Source organism: Stegostoma tigrinum, chromosome 3 (genome assembly GCF_030684315.1).
Source record: "Stegostoma tigrinum isolate sSteTig4 chromosome 3, sSteTig4.hap1, whole genome shotgun sequence".
In the NCBI taxonomy this organism is placed as follows: domain Eukaryota; kingdom Metazoa; phylum Chordata; class Chondrichthyes; order Orectolobiformes; family Stegostomatidae; genus Stegostoma; species Stegostoma tigrinum.
This window is the reverse complement of record NC_081356.1, coordinates 38,952,372-38,975,002: the sequence shown is the minus strand read 5'-3', so window position 1 is coordinate 38,975,002 and position 22,631 is coordinate 38,952,372. Positions and strand designations below refer to the sequence as shown.

Below are 22,631 nucleotides of genomic sequence, written 5' to 3'. Positions count from 1 at the left end.
CGAATGACCAAAAGCTTGATTTACCGAAAGTATTCTTAAAGGAATGTCTTAAAGGGGGAATGAGGGGTAGAGAATCAGAGAGATTAACGCTTTGGTCTTGGAGGAGATTTCTGCACATCCAGTGATGAACTTTAGACAAGTACAATGCTAGTTTAGAGACATTGGAGGGAAAATGATAGTATTGAGTCTTTAGTATACCTGTGAATTGATGATTCTGAAAGCTGTCATGTAGTTGAGAAACAGAAGGATAGATTCTTTGGAAATATCAGAGATAACAGTGAGTGGCAACAGAAAACATTGAAGGATGTTCTCTGGCTATGACTGGACCGATGAGAATCAAATTGATTCACTGTAATCCCACTGAGCAGCATGAATTTAGAGTGGTGTTGGAGGAGGATCTGCAAGTAGCTTGAGAAAGATGATACATGATGCCATTTCAAGTGGGCTGAGCTAGTACTGTGATGGGGTGGGAACCTGACTGAGGAGGGACTCAAACGTGTACTTATGGAGAATTGGCATGGAAACAACAATTTGCTCATTTACTTTAGGAAGTTAAGGGGGGTTGCAGATGAGGTGGCAGTTTGGAAGAATGGAGGAGTGTAAGGTTGGCTTCTTTGAGAAGAACAAGATAATGGCTGAATTGAAGGGGATGAATGAAATAGAATTGGCAGTCTGAAGACGGGAGACACTGCTATACAAAGCAGTATTCCAGGGCAGTTAACTAGGTAATAATACACAGACAACAAAATGTGAGGCTGGATGAACACAGCAGGCCAAGCAGCATCTCAGGAGCACAGAGACAGGCAGGAAGGGACAGATTGTGCAAAGATAAAAATCAGTGGCAAATTGGATCACCAGTGAAGAAAAATGGTAATAAGAAGGCGAAATAAATCCCTTTTTACTGTATGTAGTGTTCTCCATGAAATAAAAGAAAGAATTAATAGCATAAATGGAAGATAATGGATGTGATCTTATAACCGTTACAGAGACGTGATGACAAGGAGATAAAAACTGGAAATTAAATATTCAGGGGCATATAACTTTTCAAAAGGACAAGCAAAATGGAAAGGGTGGTGGCGAAACTTTTGAAGTTTGAGATGAAATAACTACGATAGCAAGAAATGTTCTAGGATCAGATAATGTAGAAACCACATGGCTTGATGTAAGAAATGACAAGGAGGTAGAATACATTGCTGCCCCTAACTAACTATACTATAGAATGGAAATAAATCAGGAAATAGTGAGGGCATGCTTAGAAAAAAGGCAAGTAGTGGGTGACTTCAATCAACAGAATGGAAAAAAATAATTTGGCAAAGGTGAACTTCAAAAGTTTCGCCACCACCCTTTCCTTTTTGCTTGTCCTTTTGAAAAGTTATGAGGGAGAATTCATTAAATGTATTTCAAATAGTTCCCAAGTACGATATGGTGTTGATGCAACCAAGAATCTCAAAATAAAAGGTTACCTAGGAAACAGTTACCATAACATGGTGACATTTAGCATCCTCTTTGAGAGGGAGGAACTCATGTTAGAAACAAATGTGCAAAACTTAATTAATGATAATTACAAAGGATGAGGGCTGAGTTGGCTGGAGTGGAATGGTAAAGGAGTTTACAATGAATGACAACAATTTTTATGAAAATTGTTAATGACTCACAGCCAAGACATATCCAGGTGAGAAAGAAGCTTCCATGAAGGAGATAAACTAACGAGTGAAGATAAAGATAGTATCAAATTGAAACATAAAGGACATATAATAAGATTGGTTCTAAAGCAGAGCATTGGGAAACAAAAATAGAGAAAATAAACTTTGAGGGTAAACTACAAATCAATATAAAAAAGAGCATAAGATCTTCTTTAAATATATGAAAAGGAAGAGAGAAGTGAAAGTGAATGTAGCCTCTTAGAGAATGGGAAACCAGAAAATAGTAGATAAATTAAATAAATACTTTCAATCAGTCTTCATAGTAGAAAATGCTTATGGCATTCCTAACATATTAAGTAATCAAAGGGAGAGGAGATAAACACAATAGTCGTTCACTAGAGAAAATGCATAAGAGAATCTAATAGGGCTAAAGGTTGGTAATCCCTTGAGCCTCCTGGGTTGCATCATGCATAATTAAAGGAAGCAGCTAAAGAGTTAGTGAATGCATTGGTAATAAACTTCCAAGGATCCTCAGATTCCAGGAGTCCCAGAGGATTGAAAAACTGCCAATGTTAAACCCTTATTCAAAAAGGCAGGGGGAAGAAAATAAAAAGTAACCACAGGCCAGTCAGCCTAATGTCTGTCATTGGAAATACATTAGAATCTGTTATAAGGAATATATCAGCAGACCATTTAGAAAACATTGTGCAATCAAATAGAATCAGCATGGCTTCTTGTAGGGGAAATTCAAGCCTGGCAAATTTATTAGAATTCTTTGTTGAGGAGGTAACAAGCAAGACTGATAAAGGGAAAATAGTGATTGTAATACATTTAGATTTCTACAAGGTGTTCAATAAGACACCACACAAAAGTCAATTTAATAAGATAGGAGACTACCTCCAACACCAAGGCTATCAGCATGAATAAAAGATTGTCTTCTTTTCTTAAACTAAGTTGGAATAAGGATGCATTTACAGGATGGCAACCTGTTACTAGTGTTATGCTGCAGGGATCGTGCTGTGACCTCAGTTATTTACAATGTGCATTAATGACGTGTAAGGAAAGTGAATGCACCATTGGCAATTTTCCACATGGCACAAAAAATAGGTAGTAAGGGAAGTAGTGAGGATAACACTGTAGAGATTGATACACAGCTTAAATGAGTGGGAAAAAAACTTGGCAGATGAAATATAAGTTTGGAAAGTGTGAAGTTATGCACTTTGGGAGGAAGAATAGAGGAGCTGAGTATTGCTTCAAGGAGAAAGACTATGGAAAGCTGCAGCATAGCAGTATTAGAGGGTACTCATGGATAAATAATAAAAAGTTAGCATCCAAATTCAGAAATAAACAGGGAAGGCAGAAGAGAATTTTGGACTTTATTTTAAAGGAAATGGAGCATAAATGAGGAAAGTATTTACTGTGAATAGTTTTAGTTATCTTATTTAAGGAAATATATAGACATTGGATGCAGTCCAGAGAAGGTTCACTGTACTGATCCCAGGAATGTAAAGATTTTCTTTGGGGGAGAGGTGGAGTGGGTTGGGCCTGTACTCTTTGTAGTTTAGGAGGATGAGAGACAACTATATGAGAACAGAAGAATTATTAATAGGTTTGTTAGTTTGGATGCTGAGCAGGCTTTTCCTTTGACAGGGTCTTGAAATCAGAGGACATAACCTTAGGATGAGGAATCATTCCTTGAAGACAGATGTGGAGAAATTTCTTCTCTGAGGGAATGCAGCAAAAATTCATCAGGCTGATTCTAGGGATAGTAGGTCTGACAAATGAGGAGAGATTGACTAGTTTGGCATTGTTTTTGCTAGCTCAGACAAATGAGGGGAAGATCTCATAGAGACTTATTTCTAACAGGACTGGACAGGGTAGGTGCAGGGAGGATGTTCCCATTGGTGAGTGTGTCCAGAACCAGGGGACACAGTATGAGGATTTGGGGTAGATCTGAGGAGACATTTCTTCACCCAAAGAGTGGTGAGCCTGTGGAATTCATTGTCATAGGAAGTAGTTGATGCCAAAATATTGACTAGATACAGCACTTGGGTTGAATGGAATCAAAGGTTATGGGGAGAAAGCAGGATTAGGCTATTGAGTTTGATGATCAGCCATGATCGTGAAGAGTACTGGAGCAGGCTAGAACAGCAAAATGGACTCCTCCTGCTCCTATCTTCTATGAATCCTTGGAATTCAGAGGGCTGTGGAGGCTGCTTTATTAAGTATATTCAAGGCTGAGGTGACAGTTTTTTAACCAACTAAGGAATCAAGGGTTATGGAGAAAAGGCAAGGAAGTGGAGCTGAGGATTGTCAGATCATCCATGATCTAATTTAAAAGCAGAGCAGACAAGATGGGCTGAATGGCCTACTTCTACTGCTCTATGTTTTGGTCTTACCAACAGTACCTGAGAAGAGAGAACCATTAACAGTGTAAGCTAAACTGACAATGCCAGTAAAGGATACAACTCATAACTTTTAAAGTATTATAGATCGTGCATGTAAACAGCTTTGACGGAATTTAAAGTGTATTTGGAGTGAGTATTAGTCATTTATGTAGAGTGAAACAAAAAAAAACTAGCTGCTAATGTTCTCCTTCAGGTCACAAATGAACCTCCAAAGGGACTTCGTGCAAACATTCGACGAGCTTTCATGGAGATTACCGCCTCCTTCTTTGAGGAGCATGCCTTGGGCAGGAAATGGAGAAAGCTAATCTTTGGCATTTGTTTCTTCCATGCTGTGATTCAGGCAAGATTTGTTAAATTAACAAGCTGTTATTGTGAATTATCTTGTTTCAATTTATTTCAAAATGAAATTCAGCATGTTTCGAAACCAAGATATTTTTGCATTGAAATGATTTAATAGTAAAGTCTTTTTCAATGGAGCATCGGAGGTTAAAGGGTGACATTACGGAAGTTCATAAAATCAAGAAGAGCAGACATCAGGTGAATAGCAAAGATCTTTTTCCTGTGCTAGGGGAGTTCAAAATTAGGAGGCATATTTTTAAGGTGAGAAGAGAAAGATTTAAAAAGAACATGAGCGATAACGCTTTTACACAGAGAGTGGTCACAGTATAAAATGAACTGCCAGAGCAAGTCGTGGATGCAGGTACAGTTACAACATTTAAAAGACATTTGCTTAAGTATATTGAGAAATAAGGACCAAACACAGGCAAGTGGACTAGTTTACTTAGGCAACATGGTCAGTGTGGACTTGTTGGATCGAAGGGGCTGTTTCCATGCTGTATGACTCTATGACCATGACTCTTAGATGTTTGTTTATTGATGTGACCTGGTTTAATAGTTGGGTATAAAATGTTTTGAAACTCTGTTAAATTGCCTATCTTGAGCATGGCATGATATTGTGATGTTTTGCTTCAGGAAAGGAAGAAGTTTGGTCCATTGGGCTGGAATATCTGCTATGAGTTTAGTGATAGCGATCGAGAATGTGCTCTTCTCAATTTGAATCTGTATTGTCAAGGAGGAAATATTCCATGGGATGCTCTGGTGTACATTACTGGTAAGCCCTTGTTCTTCACTTGGGCATATTTTATTCTGAAATTGCAGTGTGTAAAAACAAAATGTACTTGACCATATACAGAGTTATCAGCAACATTTCGCATAAGAAATATAACATGAAGATGCTAGAAAATAGGAAGCACATCAGATAGCATACATGGAGATAGAAGCAATAATTGTTTCATGGAGGTAACACTTCAGAAAGTTCTGATGGTGGATCATCAACCTGAAATATCAATCCTGTTTCTATCTCCTTAGCCTACTGAGTGTCTTCTGTCATTTTCTGTTTCTATTACAGATTACCAGAATTCCAGTAACAACTCTGACATCTAAGAAACAAGTGGCAAATTTCTCAAATACGTCCTGTCCACAAAAACAGGACAAGTTCAATTCAGCCAGTTACTGCTTCCCAATTAGTTTACACCAAAAAAATTGATGGCAGTTGTTGTGAGAAGTGCTGTCAAGTGTCATTGACTTAGCCATAACATGCTATAAATGCTGAGTTTAGGGTCTTCCAGGATGTCTGGGCTCCAGACCTCATTACAGCCTTGTTGGAAACAGGGATGAATGTGCTGAATTCCAGAAGATATGTGAACTTGACCACCCTTGACATCAAAGCATTTTTTTACTGAGTGTGAGGTCTAGGAAACCAGCAAATTTGAAATCAATGGGAATTGATTGATTGGAGTCCCATCCGACAAAAATAGAATTAGTGGTGGCTATTGAAAGCCATTTTTGTCAGCCCTGGTGCTGTATGATTTCCTCAGTATAATGTCCTGGGCTCAACCGTTCTCAGCTGCTTGTTCAATGGCCTTACCTCCTTACTGCTGAACAGTAAATCTCTTTCCTATATTCTATCTTTCACTGTTTGAGATCCGATCCACAACAGTGGTGCCTTGAGCGAATTTGTAACTGGTCACTTTCAATTCAATTTAACCAGCACGGTGGCTCTGTGGTTAGCACTGCAGCGTCACAGCGCCAGGGACCCAGGTTCGATACCAGCCTCAAGCGACTGTCTGTGTGGAGTTTGCACATTCTCCCCGTGTCTGCATGGGTTTCCTCCGGGTGCTCCGGTTTCCTCCCACAATCCAAAGATGTGCAGGCTAGGTGGATCGGCCGGCGATGCTAAATTGCCCATAGTGTTCAGGGGTGTGTGGGTTATAGGGGAATGGGTCTGGGTGGTATGCTTCAAGGGGCGGTGTGGACTTGTTGGGCCAAAGGGCATGTTTCCACACTGTAGGGAACCTAGTTTAAAAGAAGGGTCTAGGCCCGAAACGTCAGCTTTTGTGCTCCTGAGATGCTGCTTGGCCTGCTGTGTTCATCCAGCCTCACATTTTATTATCTTGGAATTCTCCAGCATCTGCAGTTCCCATTATCTCTAGTCTAATTCAGCAATCATTTTTAATTTCTCCTGTTGATATTCATCCTTTGTTGCAAATGCTGCTTCCATGTGATGTTTGACAAAGATGATGAGGTTCACTAAACATAGTATAAAATGATGCACGCTGGCTATCAGGTTTTTTGGGGCATTTTAACCAGGTTTTGTTTTAAATCACATGTTGTTTGGTGTGACTTTAAATCATTCTAATAATGAGGGATGTTTATCTGCATTAGAGCATAAGAATCTTAGAAATTGGAGTAGAGTAGACTCTTCAGCCCCTCAAGCTAATTCTGCCATTTATTAAGCACTTGCTTGCTCTGATTGTGGTCTCAACTTCACTTTTTTTATGCACACCCACTATAACTGTCAGCTCCCATGCAAGTCAAATCTGCCTTACTCCACTATGAATATATTCATTGACACAGCCACTGCTATTTGAGGCGGTAAGAAATTTCAAAGATTAATGACTGTATATGAGAGGAAATTCCTCCCCATCTTTATCTGGAATGAGATACACCTTATTTTGAAACTTTACTCGCTACTTTAAGATTCTTCTATCGGGGCAACATTCTATGCTATCAAGTCCCTTCTGTTATGGCACAGGGATAGCAAGTCAACCAAATCAGCTTCACTACTACTGAATTTATAACATAGCAAAATTAAAATATTCAAAGCCCTCAAATTAACTATTAACAAATTAATATTATTATGAATGTTTATAATTTCTTATGACCTGGGATTCTTTTCTCAGAACATTCACCAAGTCAATACTGGAGAATAGCTAGAGAGAGCAAAGTTTACAGAAAAAAAACCTTCTCAATCTAGCAGTTCTAAAGCAAAACGGCCTCCTATTCAAATGTTGGCTGGCCAACACCAATCTTCCTTTTAGCAGCATCTATGAAGAAAACATCAGAGTTAATGTTTCGGGTCCAGTGACCCTTCCTTACGACTGATATTTTTTCTTCTCAACTGTTGCTAGACCTGCTGAGCTTTTCCAGCAACTTCTGTTTTTGTTCCTGATTTACAACACCCATAGTTCTTTCAGTTTTTACCAATCTTCCCTTGACTGACTGATTCAACATCCAACTGCCAGTCCCTAAGTATAACAACATCTCCAAATCATCATCCACAGTGTTCTTAGAGCAGTGATTAGCCTACATTATTTTTCCAGGCCAGTTCTCAACAGCAGACATCCATCTTTTGTATCTTTTAAAGCAAGTTGATGTTCAAAGTTTAAAGTTCAATACTCGATTTCAACAGTCAGTTCAATATCAAAACTGGGAAAAATAAAAGAAAAATGATCATGGCCTCAACACATTCAAAACATTATATGTTTCAAATAAGATCAATTGTTTTCTGCTAAACTCCAATGGCTACAGGGACAACCCACTGAAAGTCAACCCCTTCATCCTAGGAATAAAGCTCTTACGCTTTTTCTGAGCTTTTTCAAAATGCAAGGTATATTCTTTCGGTCACAATTGATCACACTCGAGATACAGTCTCACTAACATCTTGTCCAGTTGTACTAAGACTTCCTTAATTTAATACTACATTTTTACTGCAGTTAAGGAATACACTTCATTAACTCCCTAATTACTTGCTACATATGCATGCTGATTTTCGTGATTCATGCACATTAGGTACCTGCATTCTTTCCATTTAAACAATATTCTCTTTTCGTTATTCTTCTCATGAGGTGGACAACCACCATATTTTTTGACATTATACTTTATCCGCTAAATTTTTGACAACTCAATCTATTCAACATTGTCTGGTGCTCAAAACTATTAATCAGAAAACATTCCACTTGGTGGTAGGGTTGAGAACCAGGAATCTGATATTTGATAATTAGCATTAGAAGCAACAGTGATCCAGGGAAAATATTTATGTTCAACAACTGCTTAGCAATTGGAATCCTTTGCCTGGTAGAATGGAGGAAGCAGATTCAATTGAGGAATTCAAAAAGAGAAATATGTAAGGCTACAAAGGCAGGCAAGTGGGATTGGGTGAACTGCTCCAGGAGAGGGTTCTCACAAATGTGATGGGCCTAATGGCCTACATCTGTGCAATAAACATTCTTTGATTGGATGATGTACATCCCTTTTCTGACTGTGCCTTCCTTCTGACTGGCTTTCCTCCTGATCCTTATATATTCATCAATTTTGATGACAATGCATTTGGTCCTTTAATCTATTCATATAGATTCTAAATAATTGAGGCCTCAGCATTGATCCCTGTGGCACTCTACTGTTTCCTCTTTGGTATCTTGAAAGAAATCAATTTATTCCAACTCTGCTTGTTGTTAGTTAGCAAATCCAAATCCATGCTAATATAGTACCCCTAACACAAGAGCACTTATCTTGCATAGTAACCTTAATATGGTGTATTATTACGAGCCTTTTGGCAATCCAACTGCAACACATCTACTGATTCCCTTTTATGATCTGCTTGTTACATTTTCAAAGAATTCTAACTAATCTAGAATGTATAGCAATGGATGACCATAGAGGACAGTTACATTGGACCATTTATTGTTTATTTGCATGGCCATTATAACAATTACATTAATTACACTGAATAGGAGAGATCACTTATGGAGGTCGAGTCACAGATGCATGGGACCAACGATGCCTCCGCACTATCTTAAAACGATTTTTCTCACCTACCATTCTGGAAGACAGATACAAGTATTCAGGATCAGGCAAGTAAAGTTTCTAAGTCCTAATGATTCAGCTTCTTTGCCTTAAGCAATTTTCAAAGATTCTTGTTAATATTTTTAAGCATCTAATTATTTAGCTTTTTTCAACATTAACTAGTATGTCATTGGTATCTTAATCATAGGCCCAACATACTATTATGATAATGTAAGCATAATTTACAACATTGGGCTCTCAATTTGAATTTTTTTCTTCAGATTATTAGCATCGTGGGAATTTTAAAAATTACTTCTTGGGATATGAACATTACCAACATCAGCAACTCAATGTTCCTCTCATTGGATTCCCAATACAGTGAAAAAAAATTCAATAACCTTCAAAACTGCTCAAATGTTACTCAGCAGATTTTTCAAATAATAGATCTTGGACACCAAGTTTATAACTTTGACAAAAAAAAATTATTATTAAGCGTGTGAATTCAGTAGAGCATGGGTAAGCAACAAGATAATCTAATTAATATCAATGATCTATGTTCAATTCTCTTTGAACATAAACTTCCACTTTCAGACAGGCAAAGTTATGGAATCAATTAAAGAAGGAAATAAAATAATAATTTGTTAGTTCAATAACTGTTTCAACAATGAATACCAAGCCTTCTTGTAATTCTTGGATGATAGGTTTGATTACATGCACTCAGGACTTGGTGGAATTCCGAATTCACTGGACACTGCAAATAGCTTTGGCAGACCTCTGGAGACCATTGTTTACTTCTTACTGACTGGGATTCGTTTCTCAGAGCTTTCAACTGGTCAATGACTGGCGAATACCTAGAGTAAAACAAGAAAGGCCCCAGTCCAGAAGCTTCCAAAGAAAAGTTGCCTCCTCCCCAAAACCCAGTCAAGAAATCACTAACTTCTTTTTTCAGTATTCTTTGTGGTTGTCTGGCCCGGCTGAGAAATAGATCTTCAACTCAAAAATAAGAGCACGGTAATCGAGTTTTATCCTACTGTGACTGACAGACCTTAGAGAGAAAACATTTAATTTTCTTTGAAAGACATGCAAGGAAGTCCAATCTCAGGCATAAATGGAGAGTGAGAAGACACCCAGCTCAATATTGTGTTAGGCGATTTTCTCGCAAGCAGCCATCAAGATTTTTGTATTTTGTAAACCTCTTGCAAGACAAAAACTGGTTGAAGTGAAACTAAAAATAGAAATACAATAATTTTGCTGAAATGAAGTTGGGAAAGGGATTTATTTGACAATAAGCACTCCTTGGATTATTGACAGTAAAGAGAAGGGGCTCCAGAGTCCTGCTATTAAAGTCCATCAAGCTCATTGAAGACTCCTCAACCCAAGGTCTGTCCTATACACACTTTCTTTTCCTCTGACCTGTTTACCCAACTCATTACCCTCAGTGGGATCTGATCCTGACACTGCTAAACCACCAACACCCAGCCCGCCTTCAACACATCCTCCCATTCCAGCATATCAACAAAATCACTGCTGGGGACTTGATGCTTCCCATCAGTAGCCACTGTTCCCTGGGACCAGAGAATTGCTGATTTTTTTTTTTATTGGCCAACTGCTGTCAGAGGCATGACCTCATACCCAGGTTTGGGTTGGAAACCTTATTCTGAACCAATCAACACCTCAAAAGTATTATTTGCCTGCAGGGTGACCTCCTGGACAGCAGCAGTGTCGCCACCAACTTTTTTCTGCTGGTATGATGTGAATTGCAACACAATGTACAGTCATAGCCAATTTAAAGGCAGCACTAAGAGTATATCCTAATCATCCAAAGTCAAAGATCCACCAAAGCCTTCCATTCAGAAAATTGGTTATATAGCAATTCAAATTAGCTTTGCCTCACAAGGTTTTAGCTACTTTCAAATCTAAGCATGATTGTTCCTGATGTTTAGAATACCAAACCTTCCTCTGTACAGACATAATGGGAACTGCAGATGCTGGAGAATCTAAGATAACAAAGTCTGGAGCTGGATGAACACAGCAGACCAAGCAGCCATCTTAGGGGCAGAAAAGCTAACGTTTTGGGCCTAGACCCTTCATCAGAAATGGGGGAGGGGGAGAAGGTTCTGAAATAAATAGGGAGAGAGGGGGAGGCGGATCGAAGATGGATAGATGAGAAGATAGGTGGAGAGGAGACAGGCAAGTTAAAGAGCCGGAGATGGAGCCAGTAGAGATGAGTGTAGGTGGGGAGGTAGGGAGGGAATAGTTCAGTCCGGGGAGGACGGACAGGTCAAAGGAGCACATTTCTTCAGTAACAGTCACTCTGTCCAACAGAATGCTGCCATTTCAATATTTATATGCACATGGAACTATGTTTATCACAGAGTACTCGTTCCTGCTGGGATTTAATACTTGCCATCATAATGACTACTCGCTTCCAAATTTTAACCCAGAATGCTGAGTAAGACACAGATTTGAAATGAACTTTTCCAGAGACGCTGCCTGCCCTACAAAGTATTTCCAGCATTTTCTGTCTTTACAAGAGACAATATCTTCAGTATTTTGTGTTAGAGTATTTCTTCAATGTGCAAAACGTCCTATTTCATTACATTTATAAATTAAGAATATTGTTTGATTATTGAGGAAGTACTAAATGTTCCACCTTAAACTGTTAGCTTCCACTCCACAATGAGATTGACTAGTTCTATGATAATGCAATTGTTTAATGTTCTGTATTTTCAGGAACTTACTATAGCCCGGAGGCAGATAGCTTGCTGGCATACAGAGAATATATTGAAAGCCTTCCCCTGATTGATGACCCGGAAATATTTGGGATGCATGAAAATGCTAATTTGGCTTTCCAGGTTCGTATTCAGTGTGTTGTGCTAATGAGATGATCTTATTAATTGTTTATAATAAAATACTCATTTTATGTAAAATCATAATAGAACTGTATTCTTCAAAGCAGCATAAATCTGCCAAGTCATAAGGCAATTATTCCAGCAACTATTATATGCTGTCATCTGAATGGTGATAGAAGAGTAGTCTTCTTTTTTGCTGACCTGATTGATGAAATCCTTCAACAATTTTCTTATTCATTCTTTAATTTTTGCACACCTTAGTGCAACTTCATTCAGTGAACACTTGCTTCAGTCAAAATGAAAAATACCAGAGAACTCCTCAAATATTTGAATGACGACTATTAGATATGATCTCTAAAATCAAGCCTTTAAGTAAATTATAATTCTGAACACTGATCACTAAACTCTTAGATTGTTATGTGAACCCGTGAATAATCAACAGAGTATGATTAATGAACAGTTAGAATGATAATTTCATAAAGTGCAGTTTTGTCAATTAGTTCAGTTTAAATGATATCTCAGAGAAAAAATCCAATTTCTTCTTAGATTAAACAGAGGTTCACCTGCACATCTGCCAATGTGGTATACTGTATCCATTGTACCCGGTGTGGCATCCTCTGCATTGGGGAAACCAAGCGGAGGCTTGGGGACCGCTTTGCAGAACACATCCGCTCGGTTCGCATTAAACAACTGCACCTCCCAGTCGCGAACCATTTCCACTCCCCCTCCCATTCTTTAGATGACATGTCCATCATGGGCCTCCTGCAGTGCCACAATGATGCCACCTGAAGGTTGCAGGAACAGCAACTCATATTCCGCTTGGGAACCCTGCATCCCAATGGTATCAATGTGGACTTCACCAGCTTCAAAATCTCCCCTTCCCCCACCGCATCCCAAAACCAGCCCAGTTCGTCCCCTCCACCCACTGCATCCCAAAACCAGCCCAGCCTGTCTCCACCTCCCTAACCTGTTCTTTCTCTCACCCATCCCTTCCTCCCACCTCAAGCCACACCTCTATTTCCTACCTACTAACCTCATCCCACCTCCTTGACCTGTCCATCTTCCCTGGACTGACCTATCCCCTCCCTACCTCCCCACCTATACTCTCCTCTCCAGCTATCTTCTTTTCTCTCCATCTTCGGTCTGCCTCTCCCTCTCTGCCTATTTATTCCAGAACCCACACCCCATCCCCCTCTCTGAAGGGTCTAGGCCCAAAACGTCAGCTTTTGTGCTCCTGAGATGCTGCTTGGCCTGCTGTGTTCATCCAGCTTCACACTTTATTATCTTGGATTCTCCAGCATCTGCAGTTCCCGCTATCTCTTCTTAGGTACTTTTCTTTTCTCTACAACTTGTGTCAAAGGATGAAAATTATGCTCAATATAAGGTACAAAAATGTCTCTGTATAGGAAGCGTAGTTTGGAATTGAGGAAAACTATTACGGAATTTGCACACCCACAAAATGCCTTATATAGGAATTTTCTCATCTCAGTTACATGCAATGCAGACATTGTTGGCCACTTCAGTAGAAAATAGCAAACAATGAAATTCTGCTAACTTCATCTACTTTCCAGTGCCTTGCATGACATCATGCTAGAAAGGGTACAGGGTCTTGTATCTTCACATCCTGCCACAATTACCATCTTAGGTTGGTTTGGCTGAGCTACATCTCCCGATGACCATCACTTCGTATTGTCATGATCATCCACCTGTACAATTTGAGGTATCTTGACTAGATTCACTGCCACTATTTCGCTCTGCTAGCAGTAGTCTGACTGACTTGAGCCAAGCAGGGAAGGATGCCCACGCAACATCATAAGTAGAAGAAAGACACAATCTTGATCTACAGAAAATAGGTTTCTTATATAATGCTTAATAACTAGTTATGTTGCATCTGAGAAACATGATGGTCTTGCATGAAACATAAAGCTCAATTTAAGTGCAAGTTCATATTGTTCACACAGCACAGGTTTCTAACAACGCAATCTCTAGTTAGCAGCTCCCCTGAGCAGTCTTGCATGTCCTAGTGTGCAGAGCCTATCTCATGAAGTCAGTTAACCCTTTCAGGTACTAACTGTCTTACACAACACAAAGGAGGTTTATGGGCTGTTGACAGGAATGGAGAATTTTAGCTGAGACAAAAAATGTAGCAGCTGGCCTTTTCTTGTAACAGAGCAATGCAAGATGCAACTGAGATGCATACAACTGTCATATTTACAGAGTGGACAAGAGTCCTTATTTCTATTAGCAGAGAAGATAGTAATCAAGATCAATAATTAAGTTTTAAGAAATTATATTGGGAAGTTGCAGAGTTATTTTTCATATAGAGGGTGATAGTTCTCTGCCTCAAATAGTGGCAGATGTAGATGCTCTTTACCCATTAAAACAAAAACACTTGGATATACACTCATGTGCTGTAACCTGCAGAATTTTAGACCAAATACAGAAAAGTGAGATTAGATTGGATAAGTTTTTTGCAATTATAATGGACAGGATGGCCTCCTGTGGTGCCGTAAATTTTTCTATGGATCTCCCCCAACTCAGTGATTCATTGATAAAACCATAGAGGCAGTTTGATTTACCAGTACTTGCTGTGCATTGTCAGGAACTGGGTGATGGATGTAAAGGAACTAATACATTAACTCACAGTATTTAGAGAGGAATAGCAGTTCATAACAGTCACAACTTAAAATGTTAAGATGCGGGTGAATCTTTATCCAAGCAACGCATTATCATGTGCCAGTGTATAGCACATCTACACTTCTTCAATTAGATTTTTCCACAACTCTTCCAAAAGTGATACTTTTATTTTAAATGATTTAAATAGTATCAGTAAATTTATGATTATCAGTTATGATACAGTTCTGTGATAATAAAATGTGAGGCTGGATGAACACAGCAGGCCAAGCAGCATCTCAGGAGCACAAAAGCTGACGTTTCGGGCCTAGACCCTTCATCAGAGATTTGTGCTCCTGAGATGCTGCTTGGCCTGCTGTGTTCATCCAGCCTCACATTTTATTATCTTGGAATCTCCAGCATCTGCAGTTCCCATTATCTATGATACAGTTCTGTACTGCTTTGTGAAACATATTTACATTTGACTTAAATTTATTGACATTTTCAATAAGGATATTAAAGCTGCACTTAATACTCAGTTGTGATTTCACCAAGGCCCTGGTCAATTGTTCCTGCTGTGAGATCTTCTGGCTGTGAAGACCAATATAGCATTTGGTCTCTTCACTGCCTTCTGCACCTGCATGCTGACTTTCAGTGACTGATGTACAAGGAGACACTGGTCTTGTTGCACTACCCCCCCCCCCCACCCCTTCCCAATCTATCCCCATTTAGATAATAATCTACCTTCCTTTTTTTTTGCTGCCTCATTATATTTCATTTGCCATACATTTGTCTTCTCAAGAAAGGACTTTAGAGCCAACAATATCCAGCATAACTTTAATATCGTTTGAGCAATGGAGAACCTTCTATTATGCAAGACTTGGTTAAAGCTTTTTATAAATGTAGAAAAGGTTATAGCAATTTGATGTTTTGAAAGAATTTGCAAAACCACATAGTAGAGAATGATCTTAAGTAGTCAACAAAATAGTAACTTGGATGTATAAATCTAGCAGTTTTATTAAAATTACAAGAAGTACAGAACCGTAGAAGAACATAGTACAGGAGGTGTTGGAAGTATTAGTGGTCCTGACCAGATATAACCAAGAATCCGGCAAGAGGCTAGGGAAGAAATTGCGGGGTCCCTGGCTGACATATTTGCATCACCGTTAGCCATGGGTAAAGTCTCTGAAGACTAGAGAGTAGCGAATGTTGTGCCCCTATTCAGGGAAGGCTGCAAAGAAAAACTTGGGAATTATAGACCAGTGAGCTTAACATCTCTGGTAGGTAAGTTACTTGAGAAGATTCTGAGGGATAAGATATACGTGCATTTGAAAAGACGGTGCTTGATTAGGAATAGTCAGCATGGCTTTGTGTGCGAGAGATTATGCCTCACATATTAGTTAGAGTTCTGTGATGAAGTGCCCGGGAAGGTTGATGAGGGCAGAGTAGTAGATGTAGTCTATATGAATTTCAGTAAGGCCTTTGATAAGGCTCATGGTAGGCTGCTCTGGAAGATTACAGCACGTGGAATCCGGGGAAAGCTGGTAAATTAGATACACACTTGGCTTGATGGTAGGAAGCAGAGGGTAATAGTGGAAGGTAGTTTGAGGTTGTTGATTTGCTCACCGAACTAGCTTGTTCTTGTTCAGATGTTTTGTCACCATGCTAGGTGACATCGTCAGTGGAGCATCCAATGAGGCAATGCTATTCTATTCCACTTGGAATTTATTTTGTCTGGACCTTCGTAGTGGGTAGTGTCATTTCCAGTTTTGATCTGTGTGGGTTTGTACATGAGGTCCAATTTTATGTGTTTGTTGATTGCATTACGGGTGGAGAACCATGCCTCTAAGAATTCCCGTGCATGTCAATGTTTGGCTCGGGCTGCTATGGTTACCTTGTCCCAGTTCAACTGATGGCCTTCATTGTCTGAGTATACTGATATTAAGGAGAGTTTGTTGTGCCTCCTTAATTTTGGTACACTCAGACAATGAAGGCCATCAGTTTAGCTGGGAAAAGGTAACCACAGTAGCCCAAGAGAGACACAGGAATTCCCAGAGCAAGTCAACAACCTCACCCACAATCTGAGTTGGAAGGATACTTGTCTGACTGGAGGCCTGTGACTAGTGGTATGTCTCAGGGATCTATGCTGGGCCCATTGTTCTTTGTTATCTATCTCAATAATTTGGATGAGAATGTACAAGATATGATTAGTAAGTTTGCGGATGGTATGCAAATTGGCAGTATTATGGACAGTGAGGAAGGTTATCAGAAATTGGAGCAGGATCTTCATCAGCTGGGGAAGTGGGCCGAGAAATGGCAAATCGAGTTTAATATAGATAAGTGTGAGGTGTTGCAAATTTGGAAAGTCAAATCCAAGCAGGAGTTTCATAGTAGGGCCTTAAGCAGTGTAGTGGAAGAGACGGACCTTGGAGTTAATTTGCATGATTTTCTGAAAGTGGAGCCATAGGTTGACAGGGCAGTGAAGAAAGCTTTTGGCACACTGGCTTTCAACAGTCAGGGCACTGAATACAGAAGTTGGGAAGTTATGTTGCAGTTGTACATAACATTGGTGAGGCTGCACTTGGAGTATTGTGTTCAGTTTTGTTCACCTTGCTAAAGGAAGAATGTTATTAAACTGGAAAGAGTACAGAAGATATACAAGGATTTTGCCAGGACTCAAGGTACTGAGTTATAGGGAGAAGTTGGACAAGCTAGGACTTTTTTCTTTAGAGCGTAGGTGACTGAGGGGAATCCTTTAGAAGTGTATCAGATCATGAGAGGCAATGGATAGGATGAATGCACTCAAGTCTTTCTCCCAGGGTTGGGGAATCAGTTTAAGCTAAAAGAGGAGAACGAATACATGGAAACCTGATGAGCAACATTTTTGCACAAAGGGTGGTACACATGGAATAAGCTTCCAGCGGAAGTGGTTGAGGTGGATACATTAGCAACAGTTAAAGCATCTGGACATATACATGGATTGGAAAGGTTTAGAAGGATATGGGCCAAGTTCAGGGAAATGGACTGAGTGTGGATGGACATTTTGTTCGGCATGGATCACTTTGGGCCAAAGGGCCTACCTCCTTGCTGTAGGAGTCTATGACTCTAAGAGAGGAGTGTTAGAAAAGTCATTTCAGCCAATGACTTATGAAAATGCATTATTATAGTGAGGGATTGAAACTGACCCAATTATATAATTCAAGAAGGAATTAATCAATTGTAAAGTAACTTAATTAAGAAGAATAGGGCAACAAAGGTTACATTGGGATAGATTGTGGAGTTAAAAAGTTAAATAACCTCCTTTGGTCATGAAGTTTCTCATCTTATAATTTTGAGTAGTTCATGCTGACTGCCTTCAAATGTTATTGATGATACAATAAACCTCCAATGAATTACATTTTGAACTTCCTGTGATTAACATGGTAATTATTAGTTTCATATTGAACTGTTTTCTGAAAGTTAAGCTCTTTTCTGAATGTAAATTATCTGAAATCGCATGTAATGCATCAATTTGTTACTTCTTATTACAGCGAAATGAAACTAATAACATGATAGTAACAGTTCTTGTAGTACAGCCCAACGTTATGGCACGTGGAGCTGGCAAAAGTAGTGATGAAATTGTTCACGATTTAGCAGATTCCATTCTCTCAAAGATTCCAGGTAAATATATTAAGATTTACTCAAAAACTGATGTATTTGTTACTGGAATTTGTGCTTTAGAAATAATGTGATGAATTTGCATTCATATGCACTTCAAAAATATCTATGATGGAGTCTACTACATTCCCCTCGAATAAAATAAGCATGATTGCAATATATTATTTTCATTTGAGAAAGAAAATAATTTTCACTACAATATCCTGTTTAATCGAATAAAGTTTGAAGAAATGCTGAGGTAGTGCATAATAAATTATTTTGCATAAAAATCTTACCGATTCAATTATAAAACAATCTTGAATTGTGAAAAGGGATTTTTACGTTCATTTTGTGCTCTTTCTTGTTTTCAAACCCCTTCATTACCTTGCTCCTACCTATCTCCATAACCTCCCCTAGTCCTTCAACTCTGGTCCTATGCACAATCATGGTTGTTTTTTTTCTATGCCTTCAACTATTCAGGCACTAAGCTCTGGAAATTCCTCCTTAAACATCATGCTCTTCTTGCTCTCTCACTCTCTCTGTATTTCCCTCTTAAAGGAGCCTTCTTAAAACCTACAACTTTTACCAAATACTGTCTTAATATCTCCTTATGTGGTTCAGTGTCAGAATTCGAGAACATTAGAAGAGAGGTAAACCAGTTAGTCCCTTCAACCTGTTCTGCCATGATTGATCTGTGAGGATTTGGTCCGATATCTCCTGATATTGTTTGCTTGTCAAAGGTTTATCAGTCTCAGTTTTAAAATGAACAATTTGTCTATTGTCAAGAGAAGTCCAAATTTCCACTACCCTCATATTGCATATGCTTTACATCTGCTTTCTCACATTCAATAGTGGCCATTACTCCAAGTAAATCAACAGACAACTCTCCAAACAGTGATTCAAGCAGTGTCCCTCTCCTCCATCATATCATCATGCCGTAATTCAACTGTAATGAGGGCCAGCAGGTATCAGAAAGTATTACAGTTTCTGAAGTGTGCATTTTGTGTTATGGAGTGGGAATGAAATTGGAGAAACTAGTGGAGCATGCCAGTGAGTTACTGATTCCAACAAGAGGGAATGTAACAATCACCACCCAATGTTCAATGGCATTACAGTTACTGACTATGAAATAGTGTAAAAGGGTGATAGTGAGCTGAGCAGCTAGTTTTGCATCATATATAAAAATGGCTGTCACTCTGGTTTGTCCTATTTCTATCTAATTTGCCTACTCCCAACAACATCCAAAAACATCACTTTCCCCGTGTACATTGATGAAACTCAAGTCCACCTCACCAAAACTATTCTCAACTCCTCCATTGTCTCTCACTTGTTTGTTCCAGTGACATTTGCTGCTGAACGTGCAGAAATTTCCTCCAACTAAACAGGGAAAGATCAAAGCATAACTGCAACATGGGCATGTTGTTGAAGCCTTTTGTCATGCATTCAAAGACCAAAGTCTTTATTTTTGATCCTCGTTCCTTAGCCACTGATACCATCCCTCTCCCTGATGAATGAGGCTTGGTGTTTTTGAAGCTGAATGAGATTCTGACCACCTTCTGCACTATCACTAGGATCACCTATATACCATTTGAATATTGTCTGGCTCTATAACTGCCTCATCTGCTGCTGCAATATTTATCCATGTAATCTAAGGTTCTTGAGTAGACTTGTAGTTTGGATTGTGGAAGTGTGGTTGGTTTCCTCGCCAAGCTGGTTTGTTAGTTCACAGACTTCTCATTACCCTACCGGGTAACATCATCAGTGCTGCCTCTGATGAAGTGCTGTTTTTTTTCCCTCCTGGTATTTAAACACTGGGGTCTGTTGGATTGATTACCTCATTTCCAGTGTTTCTTCTCATTGGTGGAAAAATATATAGGGTCTAATTCAACACGTTTATTGATGGCCTTCTTGTTGGAGAACCGGGCCTCTTGTACTTCTCGTGCTTGTCCCTCTTTGGCTTGTTGCAAGTTCCTGATATTGTCCCAATCAAACTGGTGGTTCTCCTTATCTGTGTGAACAGCGACAAGTTAGTGTCGGTCGTGTCTTTTTGTTGCTAATTGGTGTTCATGTTTCCTCGTGGCCAGTTTTCTTCCTGTCTGTTCAATGTAATATTTGTCACAGTCCTTGCATGGAATCTTGTATGCCATGTTGGTTCTGCCTGTAGTGGGTAAGGGGTCTTTGACTTGAGTTAGCAGTTGGTGTAGGGTTGATATAGGGTTGTGTGCCACTCTAATGCCCAGTGGTTGTAGGAGTCTTCTAGTCAGTTTGGATATGTTCTTGATATATGGTAACATGTCAAGGACGTGCTGTATCTTCCTATTTTTGTTCATGTGATAGGCATTGTCGGACTCAGCCGTTTGAGTATCTGTTGTCCTTAAATACTTGATAGAGGTATTCTTCTTTGTTTCAGTGTAGTTCCGTGTTGCTGCAATGTGTTGTCGCTCATTTAAATAGTGTTTTCACTCGTCATGTTACCGTACATCAAGAACCTATCCGAACTGACTACAAGACTCCTACATTCATTGGGCATCAGAGTGGCACACAAACCTACATCAACCTGTGCCAACTACTAACTCAAACCAAAGACTCTTACCCACAATGGACAGACCAACATGATATACAAGATTGCATGCAAGGACTGTGAGAAACATTACATTGGACAGACAGGAAAGACAAAAGCCACAAAAATACATGAACACCAACTTGCAACAAAAAGACATGACCAAAAATCACCGTACCCATTCACATGGATAAGGAGAACCATCAGTTCGATTGAGCCAACATCAGGATCGTAGAACAGACCAAATAGAGACAAGCATGGGAATTTCTAGAGGCCTGGTTCTCCACCAAGAAACCATCAATAAACATGTAGAATTAAACCCTGTGTATACACCACAGTGAAGAAATACCAGAAATGATGTAATCAACTCCAACAGACCTCAGAATTTGGATACCAGGTGGGAAAACACCTTCATTGGAGGCTGCACTGATGATGTTACGCAGCAGGATAATGAAACATCTGCAAACTAACAAACCGGCTAGGCGAGCAAACCAACCACATTATCCATGTAATTTCTGTCTTAAAACTTGAATGTTCTAATTTATTCTCAGCTTACATTTGCCCATCGCTGCTGTGCTCATCATTTTGGACCAGCTTCTGATTAAGATGTACTTCAATTTTAAAATTCTCATCCTTGTTTTAAAATCCTACATTGGCCTCCCTTTCTTGATCTGTGTAACCTCTTCTGGCCCTCAAAAATACTTGCCTTCCACCAAATTTGATCTTTGAAATTCCCTAATAATTATTATTCTGCCATTTGGTGTCTGTGCCTTCAACTACCAAGGTGAAAAATTCTGGAATACCTTCTTGAAAATTTCGTCTCACTAATTCTCTTTACCACAGCAAGATCTGAAAAACGTTCAGGCGTGGTTCGTAAGTGGCAGCATTCAAATCACTTGTACAATGCAACCACCATGCCCAATTGGAGAGAATATATTTTTTAAAGATTTATGGCGTTAACGTTGTTCATTTCTCAATCATCATTGTTCTGGTGGTTAGCATTGACCAGGAGCTGAACTGGACTAGCCATACATATAGTGTGGCTACAAGAGCAGGTCAGAGGATAGTAATTCTGTAGCAAGTAAGTAATCTCCTGCATCCGCAATACCTGCTCACCAAGGCACAAGGCACAAGGCACAGGTCAAGAGCATTTAGGAATTACCCCAATTGCCTGAATTGATGCAGTTGCAACATGAATCCAGAAAACTGATATTATGCAGATACAGCAGCTCACTTGATTGGCATCCCATCCATTACCTTCAACATTCACTTCCTAACCTATGAACACAATAGAGAAACAAATTTGTAAGGAGATCTCTGTTACCTGTAAGAATAACAGAGTGGTAATGGTTGGGGATTTTAAGTTTCCAAATATAGACTGATACTCCCAAAGTGTTAAGGGATCAGATGGAGAGGAATTTAAGTGAGTATAAGAACATTTTCTTCCTCAGTATATGAATGTACCTACTTGACAAAGAGCAAAACTTGATCTACTCGTGGGAAATAAGGTAGAGCAAGTGACTGAGGTATCGGTGGGGGAGCAGTTTGGGGCAAATAATCATAATTCAACTAGTTTTAAAATAGTTATGGAACCTAATCTAACAGCAGAGTTCTGAACTGGAGGAAGGTCAGTTTACACTATTCAGCAAAAACTTTCAAAAGTTGATTGGAGATGGACATTCACAAGTAGAGGGATGGCTGGAAAGTGGAAAACCTTCAAAAATGCGATAACAAGAGTCCAGGGCCAGTAGGCCTCTGTTAGGGTGAAAGGCACAGCGCATAGATGTAGGAAATA

General features: G+C 39.3%; 1 protein-coding gene across 1 annotated transcript in view; it reads left to right on the top strand.

Moving 5' to 3' along the window:
* The window catches only part of dnah6 (dynein, axonemal, heavy chain 6), a 241,124-nt gene that overhangs the window by 195,885 nt on the left and 22,608 nt on the right, over nt 1–22,631 (top strand). The window contains exons 67-71 of the mRNA XM_059644490.1: nt 4,245–4,391; nt 5,024–5,162; nt 9,124–9,243; nt 11,909–12,030; nt 18,171–18,300. Of these exons, the coding sequence (XP_059500473.1) occupies nt 4,245–4,391; nt 5,024–5,162; nt 9,124–9,243; nt 11,909–12,030; nt 18,171–18,300 (658 nt within the window). The remainder of the gene's footprint in view (nt 1–4,244; nt 4,392–5,023; nt 5,163–9,123; nt 9,244–11,908; nt 12,031–18,170; nt 18,301–22,631) is intronic.